General features: G+C 45.8%; 1 protein-coding gene and 1 long non-coding RNA gene across 3 annotated transcripts in view; one reads left to right on the forward strand and one right to left on the reverse strand.

Annotated features, from left to right (window-relative positions):
* NOC2L (NOC2 like nucleolar associated transcriptional repressor) overlaps window positions 1-23,861 on the reverse strand; it is an 87,613-nt gene that overhangs the window by 2,628 nt on the left and 61,124 nt on the right. For both annotated transcript variants that reach the window (XM_030222050.1, XM_030222051.1), the window contains exon 17: window positions 19,596-19,728. In XM_030222050.1, the coding sequence (XP_030077910.1) occupies window positions 19,596-19,728 (133 nt within the window). The remainder of the gene's footprint in view (window positions 1-19,595; window positions 19,729-23,861) is intronic.
* LOC115482341 lies at window positions 584-10,498 on the forward strand. The gene is made up of 3 exons (XR_003944078.1): window positions 584-1,223; window positions 9,132-9,771; window positions 10,009-10,498. It is a non-coding gene; the product is annotated as an uncharacterized LOC115482341 (long non-coding RNA).

The raw sequence follows: 23,861 nt of genomic DNA on the forward strand, positions 1-23,861 counted from the left end.
CCCTCCCACCACCAAAGGGCAAACATTTCAAGCTTAAAATGGAGAGGCAAGCACTTGGAAGCAGGGGCGTATCTGAACTGCGGCGGTAGGGGGGGCCAGGGCCAGAGAGGGGGGGCACATTATAGCCCCCCCCCCCGCCAGCCGAGGTCCGCGTCCTCCTGCCGGCTGCCTTTGGTCCTTTCATTCTTCCATTGAAGCTGGCGCCGACGAAAAAGTTTCTTTTGAATCTGACGTCGCTGCACGTTGCACGTTGTACGTGCAGGACGTCAGACTCAGAAACAATTTCTGAGTCTGACGTCCTGCACGTACAACGTGCAGCGACGTCAGACTCAAAAGAAACTTTCGTCGGCGCCAGCTTCAATGGAAGAATTAAAGGACCAAAGGCAGCCGGCAGCGGCAGGAGGACGCGGACCTCGGCTGGCGGGGGTTGGGGTCCCCCGCCAGCGAAGGTAGGCGAGCAACGGAGGGGGAGGGTTGGCAGCGGTAGGGGGGTCCAGGGCGAAATCTGCGGGGGCCCAGGCCCCTGAGGCCCCACGCAGATACGCCCCTGCTTGGAAGTCACTTTCACTTTAGAGATGATTCTTGGTGGGCAGTAGATAAATGTAAAGTGCCAGCAGCATTTTAGTCATGTAGTCCACAGAACCAGCTGTTTAAATAGTGCTGCTGAATATTCATTTCAGCGGCGACCATTTCTACACGTTTGGTCTGCTCCTGTGCCAATTTATACGTAAAAGTTATATGCACAGCAGCTGAATTTTGCCACCTTACATATAACTTCACTGCCTGTTACTGGTGCATCCCAAACCCCACCTCCCAGTCTTTGTATTTTTATGTGTACAACCTGCAATGGTACAGTCTGTGCATAAAACGATACCTAAAACAGGGCAAAGCTTTAACAAGGAAAAGATATTACATGGTTGGCATCAGTCTTTTTGAAAATATCAGGTATTTTATTCATTGCCTTTTCCTGGTCTGTTTGTACCATCTTCACCTTGTTTTTGTTCTAATTTCAAACCTAACTACAGAACAAAACTGCTGGTATTCGCCACAACCTCAAGGAATATACTTTGGAAGAGAATTGGCTCTGTAAGTGATCAGAATGTGGGGGCATGCTCACACCCGGGAAACACATTTGGTTCACTACTTCTTCCGGCTCATATGGCACCATCCAGAGCCCTGCCAAGCCACCAAAATATACTGGCACTGGCCTGTCTCTAAGAATCGTCCCACATTACTGCTGCCCGTGGTCACAAACACAGACACTAAAGCTTCATGAACTCAATGAAGAGAGCAGAGCGCTCCAAAGCTAGACTCGAACGGATTTAGTCAGTGCTGCCTTGGAGGAGGAAGGTCTCCTAGAAAGAGAGTATCAACCCTGGTGAAGTAGGAAGTAATCCTGTAGCCAGGAACTGCCCACCAGGGGGGGGGGGGATGCAATATCCTCTCACACTGAGGAGGGAAGGGTTAGGATAGCTGTTGTAGCCGGTGATTCGATCAATTAGGCATGTAGACAGCTGGGTGGCTGGTGGGTGTGGGGATCGCCTGGTCACTTGCCTGCCTGGTGCGAAGGCGGCGGACCTCACACGTCACCTAGATAAGATTTTATATGTTGCTGAGGAGGAGCCTGCTGTCTTGGTACATGTGGGTACAAATGCCATAGGAAAATGTGGGTGGGAGGGAGGATCTGGAAGCCAAAATTGACTCTTAGGTAGAAACCTGAAATCCAAATGCTCCCGTTCCACATGCAGGACCCGAGGCAGGCAGAGTTCCACTTTGAATGATGAGGGATTTACATTTGTTAGGAACTAGACAACATTCTGGGGAAGGGGGAGCCTGTTCTGAAAAGACTAGAAAAAAGGCCCGTTTCTGACACAAATGAAACGGGCGCTAGCAAAGTTTTCCTTGGAATGTGTATGTTTGAGAGAGTGTGTGAGAGAGAGAGAGAGTGAATGTGCGAGTGTGTGTGACAGAGAGAGAGTGGGGCTGGGTGCGAGTGTGTCTGTGAGAGTGTGTGTGCATGAGAATGAGAGTGTGTGCAAGTGCGTATGTGAGACACAGTGTGAGAGAGATTGTGCTTCACACAGATACAGTGTGTGTGAGAGAGTATGTGTGCGATACACAGACTCTGTGAGACTGAGTGTGTGAGCGTGTCTGTGTGACGCAGAGTGAATGTGATGCAGTGTGAGACAGTGTGTGTGAGAGAAAGACACTGTCACACACACTCTGTGACTCACACAGTCAGAGATACCTCCCCCCCTCCCTCTCTGGTCTCAGACCCCTCCCCCTCTGAGGGCTCAGGACCCCTCCCCCTCTGAGGGCTCAGGACCCCCTCCCCCTCAGTCTCTGGACCCCCAACCACCCCCCACATGCAGAAGCATGCTTTTCAAGCCATTTAATAAGAACCAAACTCATCTTACTGTTTCTTTGATCTGTGTGGCGGTGGCTCTGAAAATAGCCTTTGGGTTTATAAGAGAATCAAGCAAGACGCATAGCTTCACTTTTTCTTAGGCGTCCCCTTTGCGGCCTTTTTGGCTTTGGGTTTGGCAGCCTTTGCTGGGCTTTTCTTCACCTTTGGTTTCACTGCTTTAGCCGGGCTGTTAGCTACTTTCTTGTGTTTATCCACTTTTGTTTTTTTGGTGCGCTTGGCAACTTTTTTGGTAGCTGCTGCTGCTGACGGTTTCTTGGGTCTCTTCGGTTTCACTCCCGCCGATGCCGCCTTTTTCTGTTTCTTCACGGCCGGTTTCTTGCTTTTTGGAGCGCTGTTCTTCTTGCTCTCCCCGGCTGCTTCTTGAAGGAGGCCAAAGCTCCGCTGCCCTTACTCACCAGGCTCTTGACGGCCTGCTTCAAGCAAGTATTGTGTTTCTCCACGTTGTTGCCTGACGCCGCCAGAGCCTTCTTCAGGGCAACCAGGGACATGCCGCTGCGCTCCTTTGAAGCTGAAACGGCCTTCACGATGAGCTCGTACACGCTGGTGCCCGATGACGTGCGCGCTTTCTTTGCTCCAGCCGGCTTCTTCACCTTTTTGTTGGCCGCGCTTGGAGCCACCGTTGGTGCAGCGGCTGATGCTATTGCCGCTGGAGCGGTTTCTGCCATTCTCCCTTTCGTTCTGAGAGGGAGGGAGGCTGGCAACTCTACAGAGTTCCCTCGAGGGCGGAGCGATTACGAACCCTCGTGTGGTTTGTCACTGCTGCTTGTGACGAACCCGGAAGTACTGACGTCAATTCAGGAGATGGATAAAGAGAGCACGAATGCTCAAGGTTCCAGTGCCACGGAGTCAGCTTCAGAACGTTGGAGGTGCTTTTTATTATATAGGATGGGCTCCACCTTATCCAGGATGCAACCAGGCAGCTGGTGCTAACATTTAAAAAGGAGACAGAGCAGCTTTTAAAACTAAAATTTGGGGGGTGGAGGGGAGGGGAGCCAGCAGTCGCCCAGGTGAGCATGGATCAATGTGGAGTATCCTCAAAGAATACTATTGAAACAGGACATTTAGGGAATCCCAATGCAGAGGTTTCAATAATAGTGAAAGAAAGCCAGGAGTGTTTAATGGGAGATCAGAGTAAAAGATGCAAATTATCCCCGTCAACTTCAAAGCAGCTTGTAGATGCAAGGAAAAAAAACACAGTTTGAAGTGCTTGTATACAAATGCTAGAAATCTAAAAAATAAGATGGGAGAGTTGAAGTATATAGCACCAAATGAAGAGGTAGATATAATAGGCATCTCAGAGACCTGGTGGAAGGAGGACAATCAATGGGACACTGTGTTATCAGGGTACAAATTATATTGCAATGACAGAGTGGATCAAATTGGAGGAGGGCTGCGCTAAAGAGGGAATTGTGTCAAACAAAATAAATATTCTACTTGAAACAGCAGCGTGGAATCCTTGTGGATAGAAATTCCATGTGTGAAGGGAAAGAGTATACTGGTAGGGCTATACCACTGTCCCTCACTAAAGAACAAACAACCACACACACTTCATTGGAGCCCATGGAGCATTGTAGCCTAACCATCCAATAACACTTAGAGGGAATTTAAAACAAAACACGGAGCACTAGGGGATAATGATGAAATATAAGTACATAAGTAATGCTACACTGGGAAAAGACCAAGGGTCCATCGAGCCCAGCATCCCATCCACGACTGCAGCCAATCCAGGCCAAGGGCACCTGGCGAGCTTCCCAAACGTACAAACATTCTATACATATTATTCCTGGAATTGTGAATTTTTCCCAAGTCCATTTAGTAGTGGTTTATGGACTTGTTCTTTAGGAAACCGTCTAACCCCTTTTTAAACTCTGCTAAGCTAACTGCCTTCACCACGTTCTCCGGCAACGAATTCCAGAGTTTAATTATGTGTTGGGTGAAGAAAACTTTTCTCAGATTTGTTTTAAATTTACTACACTGTAGTTTCATTGCATGCCCCCTAGTCCTAGTATTTTTGGAAAGCGTGAACAGACGCTTCACATCCACCTGTTCCACTCCACTCATTATTTTATGTACCTCTATCATGTCTCCCTTCAGCCGTCTCTTCTCCAAGCTGAAAAGCCCTAGCCTCCTTAGTCTTTCTTCATAGGGAAGTTGTCACATCCCCGCTATCATTTTAGTTGCCCTTGGCTGCACCTTTTCCAATTCTACTATATCTTTCTTGAGATGCGGCGACCAGAATTGAACACAATACTCAAGGTGTGGTCGCACCATGGAGCGATACAACGGCATAACATCCTCACACCTGTTTTCCATACCTTTCCTAATAATACCCAACATTCTATTCGCTTTCCTAGCCGCAGCAGCACACTGAGCAGAAGGTATCAGTGTATCATCGATGACGACACCCAGATCCCTTTCTTGGTCCGTAACTCGGTCTGTAACTCCTAACATGGAACCTTGCATGACGTAGCTATAATTCGGGTTCTTTTTTCCCACATGCATCACTTTGCACTTGCTCACATTAAACGTCATCTGCCATTTAGCCGCCCAGTCTCGTAAGGTCCTTCTGTAATTTTTCACAATCCTGTCGCGAGTTAACGACTTTGAATAACTTTGTGTCATCAGCAAATTTAATTACCTCGCTAGTTACTCCCATCTCTAAATCATTTATAAATACATTAAAAAAAAAAAAAGCAGTCCTAGCACAGACCCCTGAGGAATCCCACTAACTACCCTTCTCCATTGTGAATACTGCCCATTTAACCCCACTCTCTGTTTCCTATCCTTCAACCAGTTTTTAATCCACAATAGGACATTTCCTCCTATCCCATGACCCTCCAATTTCCTCTATAGCCTTTCATGAGGTACCTTGTCAAACGCCTTTTGAAAATCCAGATACACAATATCAACCGGCTCCCCTTTGTCCACATGTTTGTTTACTCCTTCAAAGAATTGAAGTAAATTGGTCAGGCAAGGTTTCCCCACACAAAAGCCGTGCTGACTTGGTCTCAGTAATCCATGTCCTTGGATGTGCTCTGTAATTTTGTTTTTGATAATAGCCTCTACCATTTTCCCCGGCACCAACGTCAGACTCACCGGTCTATAATTTCCCGGATCTCCCCTGGAACCTTTTTTAAAAATCGGCGTTACATTGGCCACCCTCCAATCTTCCGGTACCACGCTCGATTTTAAGGATAAATTGCATGTCACTAACAGTAGCTCCGCAAGCTAATTTTTCAGTTCTATCAGTACTCTAGGATGAATACCATCCGGTCCAGGAGATTTGCTATTCTTCAGTTTGCTGAACTGCCCCATTACGTCCTCCAGGTTTACCGTGAAGTCAGTAAGTTTCTCCGACTCGTCCGCTTGAAATACCATTTCCGACACCGGTATTCCACCCAAATCTTCCTCGGTGAAGACCGAAGCAAAGAATTCATTCAATCTCTCCGCTACGTCTTTATCTTCCTTGATCGCCCCTTTTACCCCTCTTTCATCCAGCGGCCCAACCGATTCTTTTGCCAGCTTCCTGCTTTTAATATACCGAAAAATATTTTGCTATGTTTTTTTGCCTCTAATGCTATCTTTTTTTCGTAATCCCTCTTGGCCTTCTTTATCTGCGCCTTGCATTTGCTTTGACACTCCTTATGCTGCTTCTTGTTATTTTCAGACGGTTCCTTCTTCCATTTCCTGAAGGCGTTTCTTTTAGCCCTAATAGCTTCCTTCACCTCACTTTTCAGCCACGCCGGCTGTCTTTTGGACTTCCGTCTTTCTTTTCCAATTCGCAGAATATGTTTGGCCTGGGCCTCCACGATGGTATTTTTGAACAGCATCCACGCCTGTTGTACAGTTTTTACCCTCTCAGTTGCCCCCCTAAGTTTTTTTTAACCGTTCTTCTCATTTTATCATAGTCTCCTTTTTTAAAGTTAAACGCTAACGTATTTGACTTCCTGTGTATAGTTACTTCAAGGTTGATATCAAAACTGATCATATTATGATCACTGTTATCAAGTGGCCCCAGTACCATAATGTCCCTCACCAGATCATGTGCTCTACTAAGGACCAAGTCTAGAATTTTTCCTTCTCTTGTCGGCTCCTGCACCAGCTGCTCCATAAAGCTGTCCTTGATTTCATCAAGGAATTGCACCTCTCTAGCGTGTCCCGATGTTACATTTATCCAGTCTATATTTGGATAATTGAAGTCACCCATTATTATCACATTGCCCATTTGGTTTGTGTCTCTGATTTCTTTTATCATTTCTGTGTCTACCTGCTCATCCTGGCGAGGCGGACGGTAGTACACTCCTATCACTGAGCTTTTCCCTTTTATACATGGAATTTCAACCCACAATGATTCAAAGGTGTGGTTTGTGTCCTGCTGAATTTGTAATCTATCTGAGTCAAGGCTCTCATTAATATACAATGCTACCCCTCCACCAGTCTGGTTCACCCTATCACTACGATATACTTTGTACCCCAATTTTTCATTTAGTGCAATATACTCCAACTCTCCCTTCTTTCTTAGACTCCTAGCACTTGCATATAAACATTTCAGAGTATGTTTGTTGTTCCTATTTGCATGATGCATAGTACTTGACACTAATGATTTGCTATCTTTTGTCTGATCTTTGGTTGTATTTAAGGGCACCTGGCCTACCACGGTCTGTTGTGCAACCTCACTATCCAGAAACCCTATCTTCCCTGTTTGTGACGTATCCTTGCAAGATACCTTATCCCGAAGCATGCGCTTTTGAGCGACTGTCGGCCTTCCCCCCATTTCTAGTTTAAGGGTCCCAAATAGACAAAAATGTTTTTTTTCCATTTAATTTGAGTTGCTCACATGTAATTTTTCCAGTAACATATGGTTACGAAGCATGCTTTGCCAGCCCCAATAAGAAGGAGCTTCAGGTACTGGCCACACGTTCAGGATTGAATAAAGCTGCTTTATGAATAAAAAAAGACAACAACCTCCACTCTGCAAAGAAAAATCCTCACGGGTGGTCTAATAAGAGACCCACCGCTGACATCAGAATGGTGGAATCCAAGAGGCCTCTCAAAAAATGAACTATCCACAGCCAAAAATGTCGTATAACTGCATTCCCAAAGGGCTGTAACGCCGATCGTTTTAAAGGGTTCCTGGGTGATCTGGGAAATTACAGACTGATAAGTCTGACTTCAGTGCCGGGGAAAATAGTGGAAACTATTATAAAGAATAAAATTATGGAACACATAGACAAGCATGGTTTAATGGGATACAGTCAGAATGGGTTCAGACAAGGAAGTTCTCATCAATTTGCTTCATTTCTTTGAAGGCGTAAATAAACACGTGGATAAGGTGAACCAGTTGATGTAGTGTATCTAGATTTTCAGAAAGCTTTTGACAAAGTTCCTCATGAGACACTCCTGAGAAAATTAAAAAGTCATGGGATAGGAGGTTTAGGAATTGGTTACTGGACAGAAAAGAGAGGGTAGGATTAAATGGCCATTTTTCTCAATGGAGGGTGAATAGTGGAGTGCCGCAGGGATCTGTACTGGGACTGGTGCTATTTAATATATTTATAAATGAACTGGAAAACAGAATGACGAGTGAGGGGATTAAATTTGCAGATGACACAAAACTATTCAAAATTGTCAAAACACATGTGGATTGTGAAAAATTGCAGGAAGATATTAGGAAACTGGAAAAGTGGGCATCCAAATGGCAGATGAAATTTAATGTGGACAAATGCAAAGTGATGCACATTGGGAAGAATAATCCGAATCACAGTTGCATGATGCTAGGGTCCACCTTAGGAGTCAGCTCTCAAGAAAAAGATCTAGGTGTCTTTGTAGACAGTACGCTGAAATCTTCTGCCTAGTGTGTGGCAGCAGCCAAAAAAGCAAACAGGATGCTAGGAATTACTAGGAAAGGAATGCATTATAATGAGTATCACTCCATAGTGTGACCTCACCTTGAGTATTGCATGTAATTCTGGTCGCCAAATCTTTAAAAGGTATAGTGGAATTAGAAAAGGTTCAAAGAAGAGCAACCAAAATGATAAAGGGGATGGAACTGCTCCCATATGAGGGAAGGCTAAAGAGGTTAGGGCTCTTCAGCTTGGAAAAGAGTCAGCTAAGGGGGAATATGATTGTCTATAAAATCCTGAGTGGGGTAGAACGGGTAGAAGTGAATCAATTTTTCACTCTTTCGAAAGTACAAAGACCATTCCATGAAATTACATGGAAATACTTTTAAAACAAATAGGAGGATTTTTTTTTTTTTTAACTCAAAGAATAGTTAAGCTCTGGAACTTGCTGCCGGGGGATTTGGTAACAGCAGATAACGTATCTAGTTTGAAAAAGGTTTGGACAAGTTCCTAGAGGAAAAGTCCAATAGTCTGTTATTGAGATGGACACGGGGGGGGGGAGGGGGGGGGGGAGCCAATGCTTGCCCCAAATTGGTAGCATGTTGCTGCTAATTGTTTCTCTGCCAGGTACTTGTGACCTAGATTGGCCACTGTTGGAAGCAGGATATTGGGCTAAATGGAACATTGGTCTGACCCAGTATGACTATTCTTATATTCTTAGTAACAAGGTCTATTCTTCTCTGTCAACCTTTACTGCTACATGTCCAGTGGATTCTCACATGACTTTTTTAACCAGACAAACGTGTCTTAGTAAAATCAGAGAAAAGGCAAAAAGTCCTTTGAAGTGATGCTGGGCTCAGGAAACACAGGAGCTGCAAGTGCAGAAAGTCCAGGGCAGCGCAGGCAGCCCAAATGGCCCTTCACACATCTTGCCACAGGTCATTAATAATCACCAGCCACTTCCTCTGCCTCCCTTTCTCACTGCCTGCCTTCCTTCAGCTCTTCCTGTTTGCTGGCAGTTCTTTAAGCATCTTTCCATTTCAGCTCCCTGTTCCCCTAGCTCTCTCTGCAGGCAAGGCCTTTGCAAAATCAAGGGCTGCTCTGAATCTCTTCTATTGGGCAAGGTGATGGGACATGACTGAATAGTGGTTTGCCTGCATGTTCAATCCAGAGGGGCCTCAGAGTCTGGGGTCCATGACTATTTCTCAAGGATTTCCCCAGTGCCCCACACTGAAGGGCTTAAACTTCAGCAGTTAAAATGGCGAATTGCTATGCATTTGTGAGAAGGAGAGAAAAAACTGCTCTAACCAAGTCTTGCCCTCTCCCTTCATGTATTGGCCCCACTGTAAAACATCTAAACCAAATCTCAGTAAGGTGACATTACAATTCAAATATGACAGGAAGAAAAGAAGAACCATTCATACTGGCCACAAGTTGCCCACTTCTAACTTAAGCACTAGGGCTAGTGTTGGTGGTAGTGATAAGAAAACAACAAATCAAGTGGAAGATGTCCAGAAAGACCAGACTGAAGTCATAGATGTTAAAAGCCAAAATGATTTATTAGGACCCTACACGGTCCCGTGTTTTGGCCGAAAAAGGCCTTCTTCAGGGGTCTTCAAATTGGCATATATGGATAATCCTTTCAAAAAGTATTTATGAAATGAGACGATCTGGACAAAACACATGCGGTAGTGCTATCCAAATGCAGCATAGTCTCTGGTGGTAGTGATAAGACAGACGCTGCAGATGAAGATAACATCCCTGCTGCAGATCTAGACTATGCTGAACTTGTTCATGGACCACTGCAGCAGGAGACAGACCACAAAAGTAGATGAAAACAGAGGACTAACTAGAATTAAGCTGGCTCTTGAAGATAGAGGAGATCTTAACCTCAGCTTAGAAATAGAAGCACATTACCTCCAACATATCCAACCCCACATACCCTGGGCCTTACTGTGTCACAGTACATGAAGAACTAACCCATTTGGAGACATTACTTCTGAAAGGCCTCCCTAGAAATGTGGAAGCAGGACCCTAGTCTCCTTCCTCCTGGTACAGCGAAGACTGAAATCAAATCCATTAAAGCTGTAATGATCAAGAGATAGCAAAAGTTCAGGCAGATTAACGATGAGGAGCCATAACCCTGGACCTTGCCTAGACTTGTGAATATTAGAATTGCACATAGTACACATCTCAAAAAGGATATAGAAGAACTCGAAAAGGTACAGAGAAGGGCAATCAAAATGATTAAGGGGGTGGATGACTCCTATGAGGAAAGGCTAAAGAGGCTACAGCTCTTCAGCTCAGAGAAGAGGCAGCTGAAAAAGGTCTATAAAATCCTGAGTGGAATGAACATGTAAATGGGAATTGATTGTGCTTTCAAAAAGTACAAAAACACTAGGGGACATTGTCAAAGTTATTAAGTGGTACACTTGAAACAAGTAGCAGAAATTTATTTATTTATTTTAAAAACTCAATGCAAAGTGAAACTCTGGAACTCATTGTTAGAAGATATGGTAAAAGCAGTTAGTATAGATGGATTAAAAAAAGAAAAAGTTTGGACAAATTCCTGGAGGATAAATCCATAAACTGTTATAAGGTAAACCCAGGGAAAGCTTGTGCTTATCCTTGAGGTCAGCAGCGCAAACTCTTGCCACTTTTTGGGACTCTACCAGTACTTGTAACCTGGATTGGCCACTAGGATGCTGAGCTAGATGGACCTTTGGTTTGCTCCAGTATGGCTATTATGAAAATCTTATAGGGACCATACTGAGGAACTGTACATGGCTTGGAGCTTGTGTTAAGCAAGTGATAAATTTAACCAAATAAAGCAGAAGCAGGGAGAGGAATTGGAGGGGGAGGGGTGCTATAACAGATGTTCATCTGCAGACATGCAAACTGGTCCCATCTTACCCTCTGGCTCTCCACTCCCTCTCCCTGCAGAAATTCAAAATTATTAGCACCAGCTGCCCTCATATAACAGGGCCAGCCAGGGTTTGGAGACCTCAGACTCCTCTGCTGATACCAGGAATCAAAGCAACAGTTCTCTTAAGAACTACTGCTGGAAGATTTTCCGAAAGCACTGGGGACACTTATGACACCCTCCCATGGCCAAGGCAGTGCTGCAGGCATTACACTGGGTCCAAGAACACCAATACATCAGGGGAATACAGAACAAGCTGGACGGCCACAGACTACGACATGGAAATCCCCCACCATCGTCATACACACAGAACGCAGGGAGACCCTCACCAAGTTTCAAATAAGACACCACAAAGTAGAAACAGAAATGAGCAGAGGAAATCTGAACTTAAAACCTCAAGAAGCCAGACTCTGCATGAAATGTAACAATGAATGAAGAGACAAGAAATGCATTTCCTGCTGTACTGTGCAAGCCAAAAATACCAGAGATGCACATTTCCCAAAATAAAAGCCTTCCCACAAAAGAACAATCGGGGAAAATACACCCTATATTTGAAACAGGAGAAATGGCAACTACAGCAGCAAAATATGTTGTATTGTACCATCAGGCTAGAAAATATGGGCCATCACCAGTACCTTAAGTACCGTCTGTGTTTGGTAGTTTTATGTTTGCTTGGTTTTTTTTGCTCAGCTTTATCTTCTGTTATTTAACTACGTTTGACGTATCATGTCAAGAAATTTGCAAGAGAGACCGCGAGCGTGTTTTTCTCTGGCTGGGAATAACATGAGGGGGCTTGCAGTGGGGGCAGGGAAGGAAAAATCAAAGTATCAGAGCAAAGAGTCTGGGAAGGAGGGGGGAACAGTACACAGTTTGCTGCTGTAGCTGCTATACTACCATCTGGCCACAGATGGAAGAGGGTAAGAATCTACCTGGAAGTTACTCAGGAAGCGTGGACGAATCCACACAAATGAATTTTCAGACCCCAAAAGGTACGTGAATATTTTCACAATGAACATGCTTGTAAACACATTAAAAAAAAAGGGGGTTGGAGAAGATGCATAGTGGCAATATTGATCAAAACTAGACACATACAATAAAAAAAAAAAAAAAAACATGTTGTTTCATGCCTTCATTAGGTAAGTGAGTATTCTAACACTGAACCACCAATGCCTGTTGCCTTCATTTGGAACAATTTAAAGAACCTGTGTACTTTGTAAACCAAGTTGTATGGATGAAAAACTTTGTGGGCACTCTGAGGACAATAAAGGATTGTGCTAGTTAATAAGCAGTTAGTCGGCTAGATCAAAGCCTTTGAAAACTGACTGGGCTAACAAGCTAAGGGACCCTTTTACCACACTGCAGGAAGAAGGGCCATGCACTGGTGGCGGGGGGCCGTTTTTCCTGCGCATCAGGGCCCTTTTTACCGCAGCAGGTAAAATAAATCCCCCAGCACACATGGCCATGTGGAAAGACAACTCCTACCACAAGGCCATGCGACGGAGAGCCCTTACCACCACCCACTGAGGTGGCGATAAGGGCTCCTGCGCTAACTGAGCAGCGTGCAGCAGTGCCCGATTACCGCTGGGTTACTGCCGCACAAGCCATTTCCAGGGGTTTTCTTTTTTCCCCCGGAAATGGTATGCGCTCGGGGCAGGACTACTACCAGTGGCCACGTTGGGCTGGTGGCAGTCCCGAAAGAGCGAGCGGTAAGCCCACGTTGGGCTTACCGCCGCTCTGTAAAAGGGCCCCTAAATTTAGCAACTTCCATTTCATTAGGCAGCTAAATTCAAATCGGTCAGAGGGAGAAAGGTAGGTGGCTAGGGACAGTTTTCAGACTAGTCACCTAAGCTGGGGGGGGCCTGGGAACCAGTGCTCAAAAAAACAAATACTGGAACTAAAATAGGGTTAGTACAAGGTTAAAGCACACATTATTGTGCATTGAATGCCATAGATAGTAGATGGAAGAGAAAGTGTGGGTGCTGAAATTATTAGTGCAGACCGCATATGAAAGCGCTTAAAATGTGGTCATTAGATATCCCACAGTAATGCCCCCCCCCCAAAAAAAAAAAAAAAAGTTTCCCCAAGCGCCTTTAGCACAGGAAACTTTCCACCAGGTCCAGGGGTTCCTCAAAATAAAAATAAAAAAACACTGGTGGTCCAATGGACCCTCACCCCCCCCCCCCCCACAAAGAAAACCTCTGGTGGCCGAGCAAGATCCCCGGCCAGGCCTGTTTCAGACCACCTCCCCAGTCAGAAGTTAAACCTGGTGGTCTAGCAGTGGCCTACCCTTCTGTACCCCAATTCCTCCAGTAATAGTGCCCAGTCGCCCCTGCTTCTCTAGGCTGCCATTTACAAAATGCACTGTGTTGGGTGGGGTGCTGCCATTTTATGTGAATGCATTATCCTGTAGTCCACAGAGAACCTGTTACAGGTAAGTAACCATGGTTGTCTGGGTCTTGCCATATCCAAGTGGAAAGTTTCAGCCATCGTGCTGTGGCTTTCTTCAGGGTATTCAAATTTGTGAGCAACAGACTTTCCTGCCTCAATTTCCCGCTGAAATCTGTGTTCCTGAGAAAACCATCTACCTCAAAGCCCAACCAATCAGGTTTCAGAACCCATCGTATAAAGGCAAACTGCAGACCTCACAGCATACCCTGAAGAAAGCCACAGCATGATGGCTGAAACCTCAGTTCCACTTTCTCGGACACAGAAAGACCCAGCCAATCGCAACAACTACTCAGTGAGAATACTCTGCAGCAATGTTTACAGGGGTAGAAAGGGATTATGGTAGTGACATTGCTGAACAGAAAATTGAGTTCCGCACACTTCATAGCCACATTAAGAAGAGGTGCTCCCTTGAGCGTGATGAGGATGGGAAACACTATGTACATTTTGGCATTTTCAAAGTGTGCTTTACACTCAGAAAATGCTCTATAAAATTACCTTCCCCCACTAAATCTGTTCTTCTACCACTCCCTCAGCTGCCCTACAAAACAGCACGTGCAAGGTACATGTACTTTTGAGGGGGGGGGGGGGGGGGGAATGATAAAGTGCTCACATACTTGACAACATATTTATTTATTGGGATCTATTAATCACCTTTATGAAGAGATTCACCCATGTACAAACTGTCATGCAATAAAGTTTTCTTAATCAGAGGGAGAAAGAGAGAAGCAATTAATCTGTTCTCTGGTTCTGAAAGACCATGTGCACTTCTCTTTAAAGCTCTCTCCTCCCTCCCTGGAGGCGTGTACACCTCTCTGCAAGGCCGTCCCGTCCTTCTACTTCCCCCCCCCCCCCCCCCCCCCCCCCCCCCCCCGCCCCTGGAAGGTTGTGTCTCTCTCCCTGGGAAGTTATGTGCACCTCTACATAAGGCTCTCTTTACATACAGCCTCTCACTCCTCCTGAGACGCTGCTGTCTCTTTCCCCTAAAAGGCTGTGTGCATTTCTCTGTAAGGCAGGCTCTCGCTCCCACTTCCTGGAAGCACAGGAGCCAAATTTTTAGAATGACTTGTAGTACTAAACCCATCACAAATTACCTTTCCTTGGACAAAGTGAAGACATTTGTTCACTATCGGGGTTGCTCCAGCACCCACAGAGCTGGCACCTATAACTGGGCTGTGTATACCTCTCTTTACGGCTCTCTCTCAGTATCTTTCTCCCCGCCCACCGGGGAGGCTGCATGCACCTCTCTGTAAGGCAGGCTCTCTTCCACCTCTTGGAAAGCTGTGCATCCCTCTCACCATCCTTCTCCCCTACCCACCTGGAGGCTTCAAAGCCTCTCCTTCCTCCTGGGAGGCTAAAGGCTCCTCTCTTTCCCCAGGAGGCTGTGTGCACCTCTTTGTACAATTATGAGCCTGATTCTGTGTCACAGTGAAGGTTTGCACCTCTCTGCAAAGCTTTATGTGACTCTGTGATGTGAATACCTGAACATTTATATACAAAGCATGGAGTTGAACATGTATGGAAAAGGAAAGACCCAATAAAAGTCAGCGATATGGAAAATGAGAAGGGACAGAACAGCCCCTCCAGCTCTGTTGCTTTGTTCCTCTGAGGGGGGGGGGGGGGGGGAAGCTGACAGCCACCTCCAGGGACCTCAGGGCTTGTTGTTGGAGGGAGAGAAAGGTCTTTGAGGATCAGAGACACAGAAAAAGGGAGTTGGGGGGGAGGAGGAAGAAAGCAGATCTGTTAAAGACAGATCAGCAGGAGGAAGGCTCAGGGCACACAGACCTTTCCAAGCCGCCTGTTTTGAATTACAAATCCCTGCAGGGGTCCCGAGGTATAAAGAGAGTGCACTTCCTCCAAAGTCTGCAGCCCCTGGCAGCTCACACACAGCCATGCTAAGCAGGAAACCCAAGGGCTTGTGGGCACTAAGGTCTGAAGATGAAGAGCCCAAAACCTCCAGAGATACTCCAGTGCTGTGCAGTGATCAGAAATGCTGCCACATGGGCACCCTCCAACTCTAGAGAGGCCAATTATAGGACAAGCTCCAAAATCTGATAAACAGGCCATTAATATAGCTTGAATGAACATCTAGTACACCAGCAATGAAATAAGGCTCAGTGCCAGCACCAAGGCAGAGACTACACTGAATTCCTCCCCCCTCCCAACCTGCAGCTAGCACGCTGACCTCCATCCTCCACTTGCACCCCAAGATCCAGACACACACTGTACCCTCCAGAACTGCATTCTTAACCTGCATCAAATGCCTTGTCGATGTGTTGCATTTTCTCCAAGCTGGCTTCGAGGTGAACAGAGTGAGGTGCAAAGTTTTGCAGTTAACTCTGGGGTGAACCGTTACACACCACCCAGTTGCTTCTAAAAAAGAGAACTTTTTCAACCGTGCATACAGTTTTCTCAGTGGCAATCACACCATGTAGGTGTGGTGGACCCCCCCCCCCCCCCACCCCCCATTGCTCACAACCAATTATTGAAGTTAATTGGCACTCATTAAAATTTGCATGTGCACCTGGCTGTGATGCTATTCTATAAGGCATGGCGTCTAGCTCTACTAGTGCGTAAATCAATAGGGGACATGACCATGGGTGTTCTAACAAGTTGCACACGTAGTTATAGAATATGGCCTCACTGCGCCTAAACTGGGCATTAGCATTTACACCAGGTTTCAGTAGGGGTTTTTTTTTTTTTTTTTTTAACTAAACGTTTCTATAGTGCTACTAGACAGTGCTGTACACGTTATAAGCAGGTACTTTCTCTGCCCCTAGAGGGCTGACAATCAAGTTTTTGTACCTGGGGCAATGGAGGTTTAAGTGACTTACCCAAGGTCACAAGGAGCTGCAGTGGGAATCGAACCCAGGTTGCCAGGATCAAAGCCCACTGCACTAACCATTAGGCCACTCCTCCATTCTGGTGTCTAAATTTAGGTGCGACAATTGGCGCTAAGTGCAAAAGGTGAACACCCTTTATAGAACTGTGTTTTAGTACTGATTTTTTTCCACACTCAATTTTGAGCACCACTGACTGAATCTGGTCCTATATGTATACAGGAAAAAAAACATTTCAACCTAAGCTGATTATCAGAATTACTCGTCAAATTGCATTTTTAATAAAACAAATTTTAATAAATTTAAAAAAAAAAAACCCTCTCATAAAGTGACAGTCTTCATGTAAGAAAAGCAGCACAGCTTTCCAAAGTGTGTCCTAGGAGTGCTGAAAGAAGTTGGCTACCAACTGTTAAGTATGGAAGAAACTTGATAGACAACCTCACAAACATCTTAACCCCCCTTCACTCATGTTCTGTACTAACTAAATTCAGAGGTTGCGATATTGTACCTGCTCTAGATGTGAAGTCTGGAGATTTCACAGGTTCCACTTCAAAAGGTATTGCAACAGCTTATCTATCAATTCCTTTAAAGGTATCAGGGCTTACAAAGAAGCCTGCTTTCTCTAGGACAGATACAACTATGAAATTTAGAGACAGAAATATCCCAGAGCCAACAAGGGTGGGAGGATGCAGAGGTGACAAAAGGGGGTATGAAGTAGGAGGGAGATGGGAGGTGATACACCCGATTCTTAGGGCACTAATATTTGTGACCTTCTCTGGGAAAAGGTGACCAAATTAGCGATTCAAAATGTTGAGAACAGCCAAATTTTCACGTCATGAGTCCATAAGCAGTCTAAGTGTTACATGTTTGAACTTCTGTAACTTTTTTACATTTTCACATAAATGATGGGGCTTGAACTGTTCTAACAAAATCCATTAAAATCTAATTTTTGTTTTTGGTGACATTAGTCACCTTTTCCCAGTGATGGTGACATTTTGCTTTTACCGCATTTCTTTCTAATACTTCTTCCCTCAACAGACAGCATGGCAAGGGGACCCCCCCTTAGCTCAAGCAGTGGCATTGATCATCCTGCCCTCCTTTGGCTGAAGTGTAACCACCTTACTGTCTGTCCCTGCATTGGCTTTTTAAGCCCTGGGGGTCGTGGCAGCTGTTAATAACAGAGGAAATTCAAGAGACATCAGGGCAAGGACAGAGGAGGTCAATCAGAAGCATCTGTCACCTGACAAATGTTTTTTTCCTACATACATAAAATCATCTCTCAGGCTGCAAAATGGAACATTTACGTGTTTCACTTACCATAATCAAATAGGCCTCTAATGACCTAAATGAAATTCTACCAGAGAGACGCTTCCAATGATCCTGATCCTAACCTTCATCTCCTCCTCTAGCTACCCTAACTCAAGCCACCTCCCCCTTAATCCCTTAAACCATTCTGCTAAGTGACCTTGATCCTAACACTGACCCCCTTCCTTCCTCCCCTTGTCCCCAAATTGAAGAGAACCACTCCCCCTTCCCAACATGAAATGCTGAATACCAGCTCCACAGAAAAGTGACCTAAAAAGTACCTCCCAATCTCTCCACACTAGCTCTGGTTATCTTTCCTGCAAGTCCTAAGGGGTTCTCTATTATTTACAGGCAGTACGGTTAGTATGGGATAGCTCTGATTGTTCTAAGAAAAACTGGGACAGAAATCTGTGCAAGTTATCTGATGCTAGGGTCCACTTTGGGAGTCAGCACTCAAGAAAATGACCTAGGTGTCATTGTGGATAATACGCTGAAATCTTCTGCCCAGTGTGTGACAGCAGCCAAAAAAGCAAACAGGATGCTAGAAATAATTAGAAGAGGGATGCAAAATAATACCAAAAATATTATAACGGCCTCTGTATCGTTCCATGGTGCAACCTCACCTTGAGACTTGCGTTCAGTTCTGGTTGCTGTATCTCAAAAAAGATATAGCAGAATTAGAAAAGGTTCAAAGAACAGTGACCAGAAGAGGGGATGGAACTGCTCCCACATTAGGAAAGGCTAAAGAGGTTAGGGCTCTTCAGCTCGGAAAAGAGACAGCTGAGGGGGGGATATGATGGAGGTCTACAAAATCCTGAGTGGTGTGGAGAGGGGGAAAGTAAATCAAATTTCATTAATTCAAAAAGTACAAATACCAGGGGACACTCAATGAAAGCGCATGGAAATAGTTGTAAAACAAATAGGAGGAAATATTTTTTTCACTCAAAGAATAGTTAAGGTCTGGAACTTGTTGCTGGAGGATGTGGTAACGGCAGCTAATGTATCTGGGTTTAAAAAAGGTTTGGACGAGTTCCTGGAGGAAGAGTCCATAGTCTGTTATTCAGATGGACATGGGGGAAGCCACTGCTTGTCCTGTGACTGGTAGCATGGAATGATGCTACTAATTGGGTTTCTGCCAGGTTCTTGTAACCTGGATCAAACATTGCTGGAAGCAGGACAGTGGGCTAGATGGACCATTGGTCTGACCCAGTATGGCTATTTTTATATTCATGACTAGATTAGCCTGTCCTGGAGATGAAAATACAGTCCACAAACAGGTACAAGGATCCCACTGCCACTATAACACAAAGCTCTAATGGGGTACACACTGTAAAATGTCACGCCTGGCATCAGAAAAGTCCCCAGTGGATAATAGCTGACAAAGGGAAATGACCTAATATGGCACCAGAAGAGGCCTATGGTTGCAGAAGCAAGAATAATGGCAGATCCAGTGAAGAGGTGAGGGAGAGGGGGCTGAATCCTGGAGTAACAGGGGATGATGCTTGGGTGCCTTATCCAGCATGTCCGTGGAGAAAGATCAATCCGGAATGCCTGTGATTAGGGTTGTAACTACTTCTCTGTGCAGGTTACCCCCACCCCCCATGCCAATGTTTAGGGTTGTTGTGGCTTTTTCCTCCTACCAAACAAGGGGTGGTGCACATCTTCCTAACATGGGTGGTCTGGAATTAGACTGGCTCCCTTCAGAGACCTGCTAAATTCAAAAGAAGCCAGAACCCCTGTCATATGAATCTTCAGAAAACAGATCCCCTGAAAAATCCTCCATTGTGTCACACCCCACACAGTACTGCTACCTTTCACAGAGAAGACTCCAGTCTCTTCTTCTGAGTCATTATCGGAATCGAAGAGCTCGTGGAATTCCTTCTTGTCTTCTTCCTTCGCCTGCTGCTTCTTTCTCTTGATCTCCGGGAAGTTTAGATCTTCCAGCTAAAGAAAACAAGAAACATGAGACACTCATAAGTGTGTACCCCTCATGAGTTCCATTCTCAATCTGGGCCCCTACCTGCACTCTGAGCTCCAATCAAGAAACTTCAGACAGCCCAGAACACAGCAGCCAGACTCATAGTCAGGAAAACAAAATATGAGAGTGCTAAACCCCTACGAGAAAAACTGCATTGGCTCCCTCTTAAAGAACACATCACGTTCAAAATATGTACCTTAGTCCACAAAATCATTCATGGAGATGCCCCAGCCTACATGTCAGGCCTGATAGACTTACCAATGAGGAACGCTAAGACATCGTCCCGCACATTCCTTAACCTTCATTTCCCCAACTGCAAAGGACTAAAATACAAACTAACGCACGCGTCAACCTTTTCCTACTTGAGCACACATTTCTGGAATGCACTACCGCGGAACTTAAAATCGATCCATGAACTAACCAACTTCCGCAAACTATTGAAGACCCATCTCCTTAACAAGACATGCCACAAAGACCAACAAATATGAACTCCTTACACATACCCGGAAATACCTTTACTATCTGCTTCTTATATTAATATCATGCTTTAACACTATCATGTTACCCAAGATCCTTCTATAATACTAAATGTTTATTTCTTACATATCTCCATTATTCATGATATATTGTAAGCCACATTGAGCCTGCAAAAAGGTGGGATAATGTGGAATACAAATGCAATAAATAATAATAACCCAACTGCTCCCAGAGGGTCACACCTCACTGATATCCCCCAAACTCCATCCTGAGATTGTGTTTCTTACCCCATCCTCGCAACTTCATCTTCTACCCATGCCCAGAGGTCCACATCTCACTGCAATCTCAAATGAGTTCTGTTCTGCCCCTGACCTGAACTCCAACCTGTGTCCCTCTCCAGCTCCGCATGCAAACAGTCAAGGACCTCACCACTCAGCCTTCAAAGTCCTGGGCTCTCTCACATTGTCTAATGTAAAAGATCCCCCTTGCAGACAGGTTCAAATTAAGGGCAGCAGACAGCTTGCTGCATTGCTTCTGAGGTGCTCAGATTGATAATTTACACTAGAATCTTGTAGGCAAGGAAAGTCTAAATGAAACTATCACAATGCCCTGCAGTGGAAAGGATGAACACCCTCACTGCCATAACTTACAAAATGTAACACATATGGTACAACGGAAGCTAAACACTGAAGTGGCTGTAAGTAATCACCTATGCCAGACTCTCACTGACAGAGCTTTTTAGTGCAACAACAGTCCAAGGTGGGATAACCACAGGTGTCATACCAGGGCTGTATATCAATTAAGCTCAATGCAGATGGCTGAGGTAGGCGGCAGAGAAGAATTAAATGGACCAGTAGGTCTAAGAGTGCTGGCTCTCCTCCCTTATTCCTCCCCCCCCCCCCCACCAATTCCTCTGGGATTTGGGGGAGTGAGATGCCCCATGACTGTATGGACACAGCTGCTGTGGGCAGAGATTTGCCCATAGCAGATCAGAGTGCATGTCTGAACTCATGCTGAAAGGATTTCTATTATCTTCCTTTTGCTTTTTTGTTAATCTGCTTCCCTTAATGAAGGAGATAAGTAGCCCTCCCACTCTCTATGCAGACACCATTAGGGCTCTTAGCAGCTCCTGCACCTCTGCAGGCCTGGCCTAATTAGCAGAGCCCAGTCAAGAGCCAAGGGAACAACAGCTTTCCAGACTTGAATTATTTACCTTTAGGCACACTCATCTGCTGGGGAGTGCTGCCCTTCCTTCCTCCCCCCAAGCTTCACTACCATCCAGGAATAGTCAGGCCTGAGCTGGATTCATAGATCCACCGGGAGAAAAAAAAAAACCCAACAACCCCCCCCCCCCCCCCCCCCACAAAACAAGCAAACCCCAAACCACAGAAATGTCCCAGTCCATTCCATAAACAGAAACCTCCCCCATCTCCTTTTCCAGGCATCAAACATGTCATGACCTAGTATGAAGCAAAGGCAGTCACTGTTTAAAAATCTTTAAAAATGCAGCACACAGCAGGTAAGGAAAATTCCCATCACAACTGCAGAACAAAGTAGCTGTAAGGCAGAGCACAAAAGCAAGGAAGGGATTTTATTCTGGGCTCAGATAAGGCTAGAGCCAAGAGCAGAAGGGGCTGAGGCTTTCATGCATATCACTACATTTATAATTAGCCTTTCATTCTTAATCTAAGGTAGCTCACACAAAGTACACTTACTTACCTGTAACGTAGGTTCTCCGTGGCCAGCAGGATAAGTCAGCCACATATAGGTGATGTCATCCGACGGCTCCCATTGGACGGAAAAAGCTCTCCAATAGCTCAGAGGATTTTTTTTTTTTTTTCAAACCTTCTGAGCATGTGTAGTGTTCCCCCTCCCCTATAGCTAGGAACACCCAGGTATTTCCTCTTCCTTTTCCAGTTTGTCTGTAGCTAGAGCCAGATCAGTGTGGAGGGGAGGAGGGTGGGTTGTGTGCCTGACTTATCCTGCTGTCCATGGAGAACCTACGTTACAGGTAAATAACTGTACTTTCTCACAGGCCAAGCAGGATGTGTCAACCACGTATAGGAGGTGACTCCCTAGCTGAGGGGTGCGTTTGATCCTGGCATGGTGGCCAGTGTAAGAAATTAGGAGTCATCCTGTTGGAACTGCACATGCAACGGTTTATTGTATACTAATAACCTTGGGAGGTGAACCCCCTTGTTTTGTAACAATTAGGATTAACCTGTAACATAATAACTTCCGACAAGCTGCTTCAAATCCCTGTGTGGCGTGATAAAGGGTATGATACATACCTGTAGCAGTTGTTCTCCGAGGACAGCAGGCTGATTGTTCTCACGACTGGGTTGACGTCCGCGGCAGCCCCCACCAACCGGAAAAAGCTTCGCGGGACGGTCGGCACGCAGGGCACGCCCACCGCGCATGCGCGGCCGTCTTCCCGCCCGTGCGCGACCGCTCCCGCCAGTTGAATGACAAGCAATAAAGTATGAAACACAACTCCAAAGGGGAGGAGGGAGGGAAGGTGAGAACAATCAGCCTGCTGTCCTCGGAGAACAACTGCTACAGGTATGTATCATACCCTTTCTCCGAGGACAAGCAGGCTGCTTGTTCTCACGACTGGGGTATCCCTAGCTCTCAGGCTCACTCAAAACAATAACCCAGGTCAATTGAACCTCGCAACGGCGAGGGTACAACAGAAATTGACCTACGAAGAACAACTAACTGAGAGTGCAGCCTGACCAGAATAAATTCGGGTCCTGGAGGGTGGAGTTGGATTTACACCCCAAACAGATTCTGCAGCACCGACTGCCCGAACCGACTGTCGCGTCGGGTATCCTGCTGGAGGCAGTAATGAGATGTGAATGTGTGGACAGATGACCACGTCGCAGCCTTGCAGATCTCTTCAATAGTGGCTGACTTCAAGTGGGCCACCGACGCTGCCATGGCTCTGACACTATGAGCCGTGACATGACCCTCAAGAGTCAGCCCAGCCTGGGCGTAAGTGAAGGAAATGCAATCTGCTAGCCAATTAGAGATGGTGCGTTTCCCGACAGCGACCCCTAGCCTGTTAGGGTCGAAAGAAATAAACAATTGGGCGGACTGTCTGTGGGGCTGTGTCCGCTCCAAGTAGAAGGCCAATGCTCTCTTGCAGTCCAATGTGTGCAACTGACGTTCAGCAGGGCGGGTATGCGGCCTGGGGAAGAATGTTGGCAAGACAATTGACTGGTTAAGATGGAACTCCGACACCACCTTCGGCAGGAACTTTGGGTGAGTGCGGAGCACTACTCTGTTGTGATGAAATTTGGTATATGGAGCATGAGCTACTAGGGCTTGAAGCTCACTGACCCTACGAGCGGAAGTAACTGCCACCAGGAAAATGACCTTCCAGGTCAAGTACTTCAGATGGCAGGTATTCAGTGGCTCAAAAGGAGGTTTCATCAGCTGGGTGAGGACGACGTTGAGATCCCATGACACAGTAGGAGGCTTGATAGGGGGCTTTGACAAAAGCAAGCCTCTCATGAATCGAACGACTAAAGGCTCTCCAGAGATGGCTTTACCTTCCACACGATAATGGTAAGCACTAATCGCACTAAGGTGATTCCTTACTGAGTTGGTCTTGAGGCCA

The sequence above is a fragment of the Microcaecilia unicolor genome, chromosome 13, assembly GCF_901765095.1.
Source record: "Microcaecilia unicolor chromosome 13, aMicUni1.1, whole genome shotgun sequence".
Taxonomy (NCBI): Eukaryota; Metazoa; Chordata; class Amphibia; order Gymnophiona; family Siphonopidae; genus Microcaecilia; species Microcaecilia unicolor.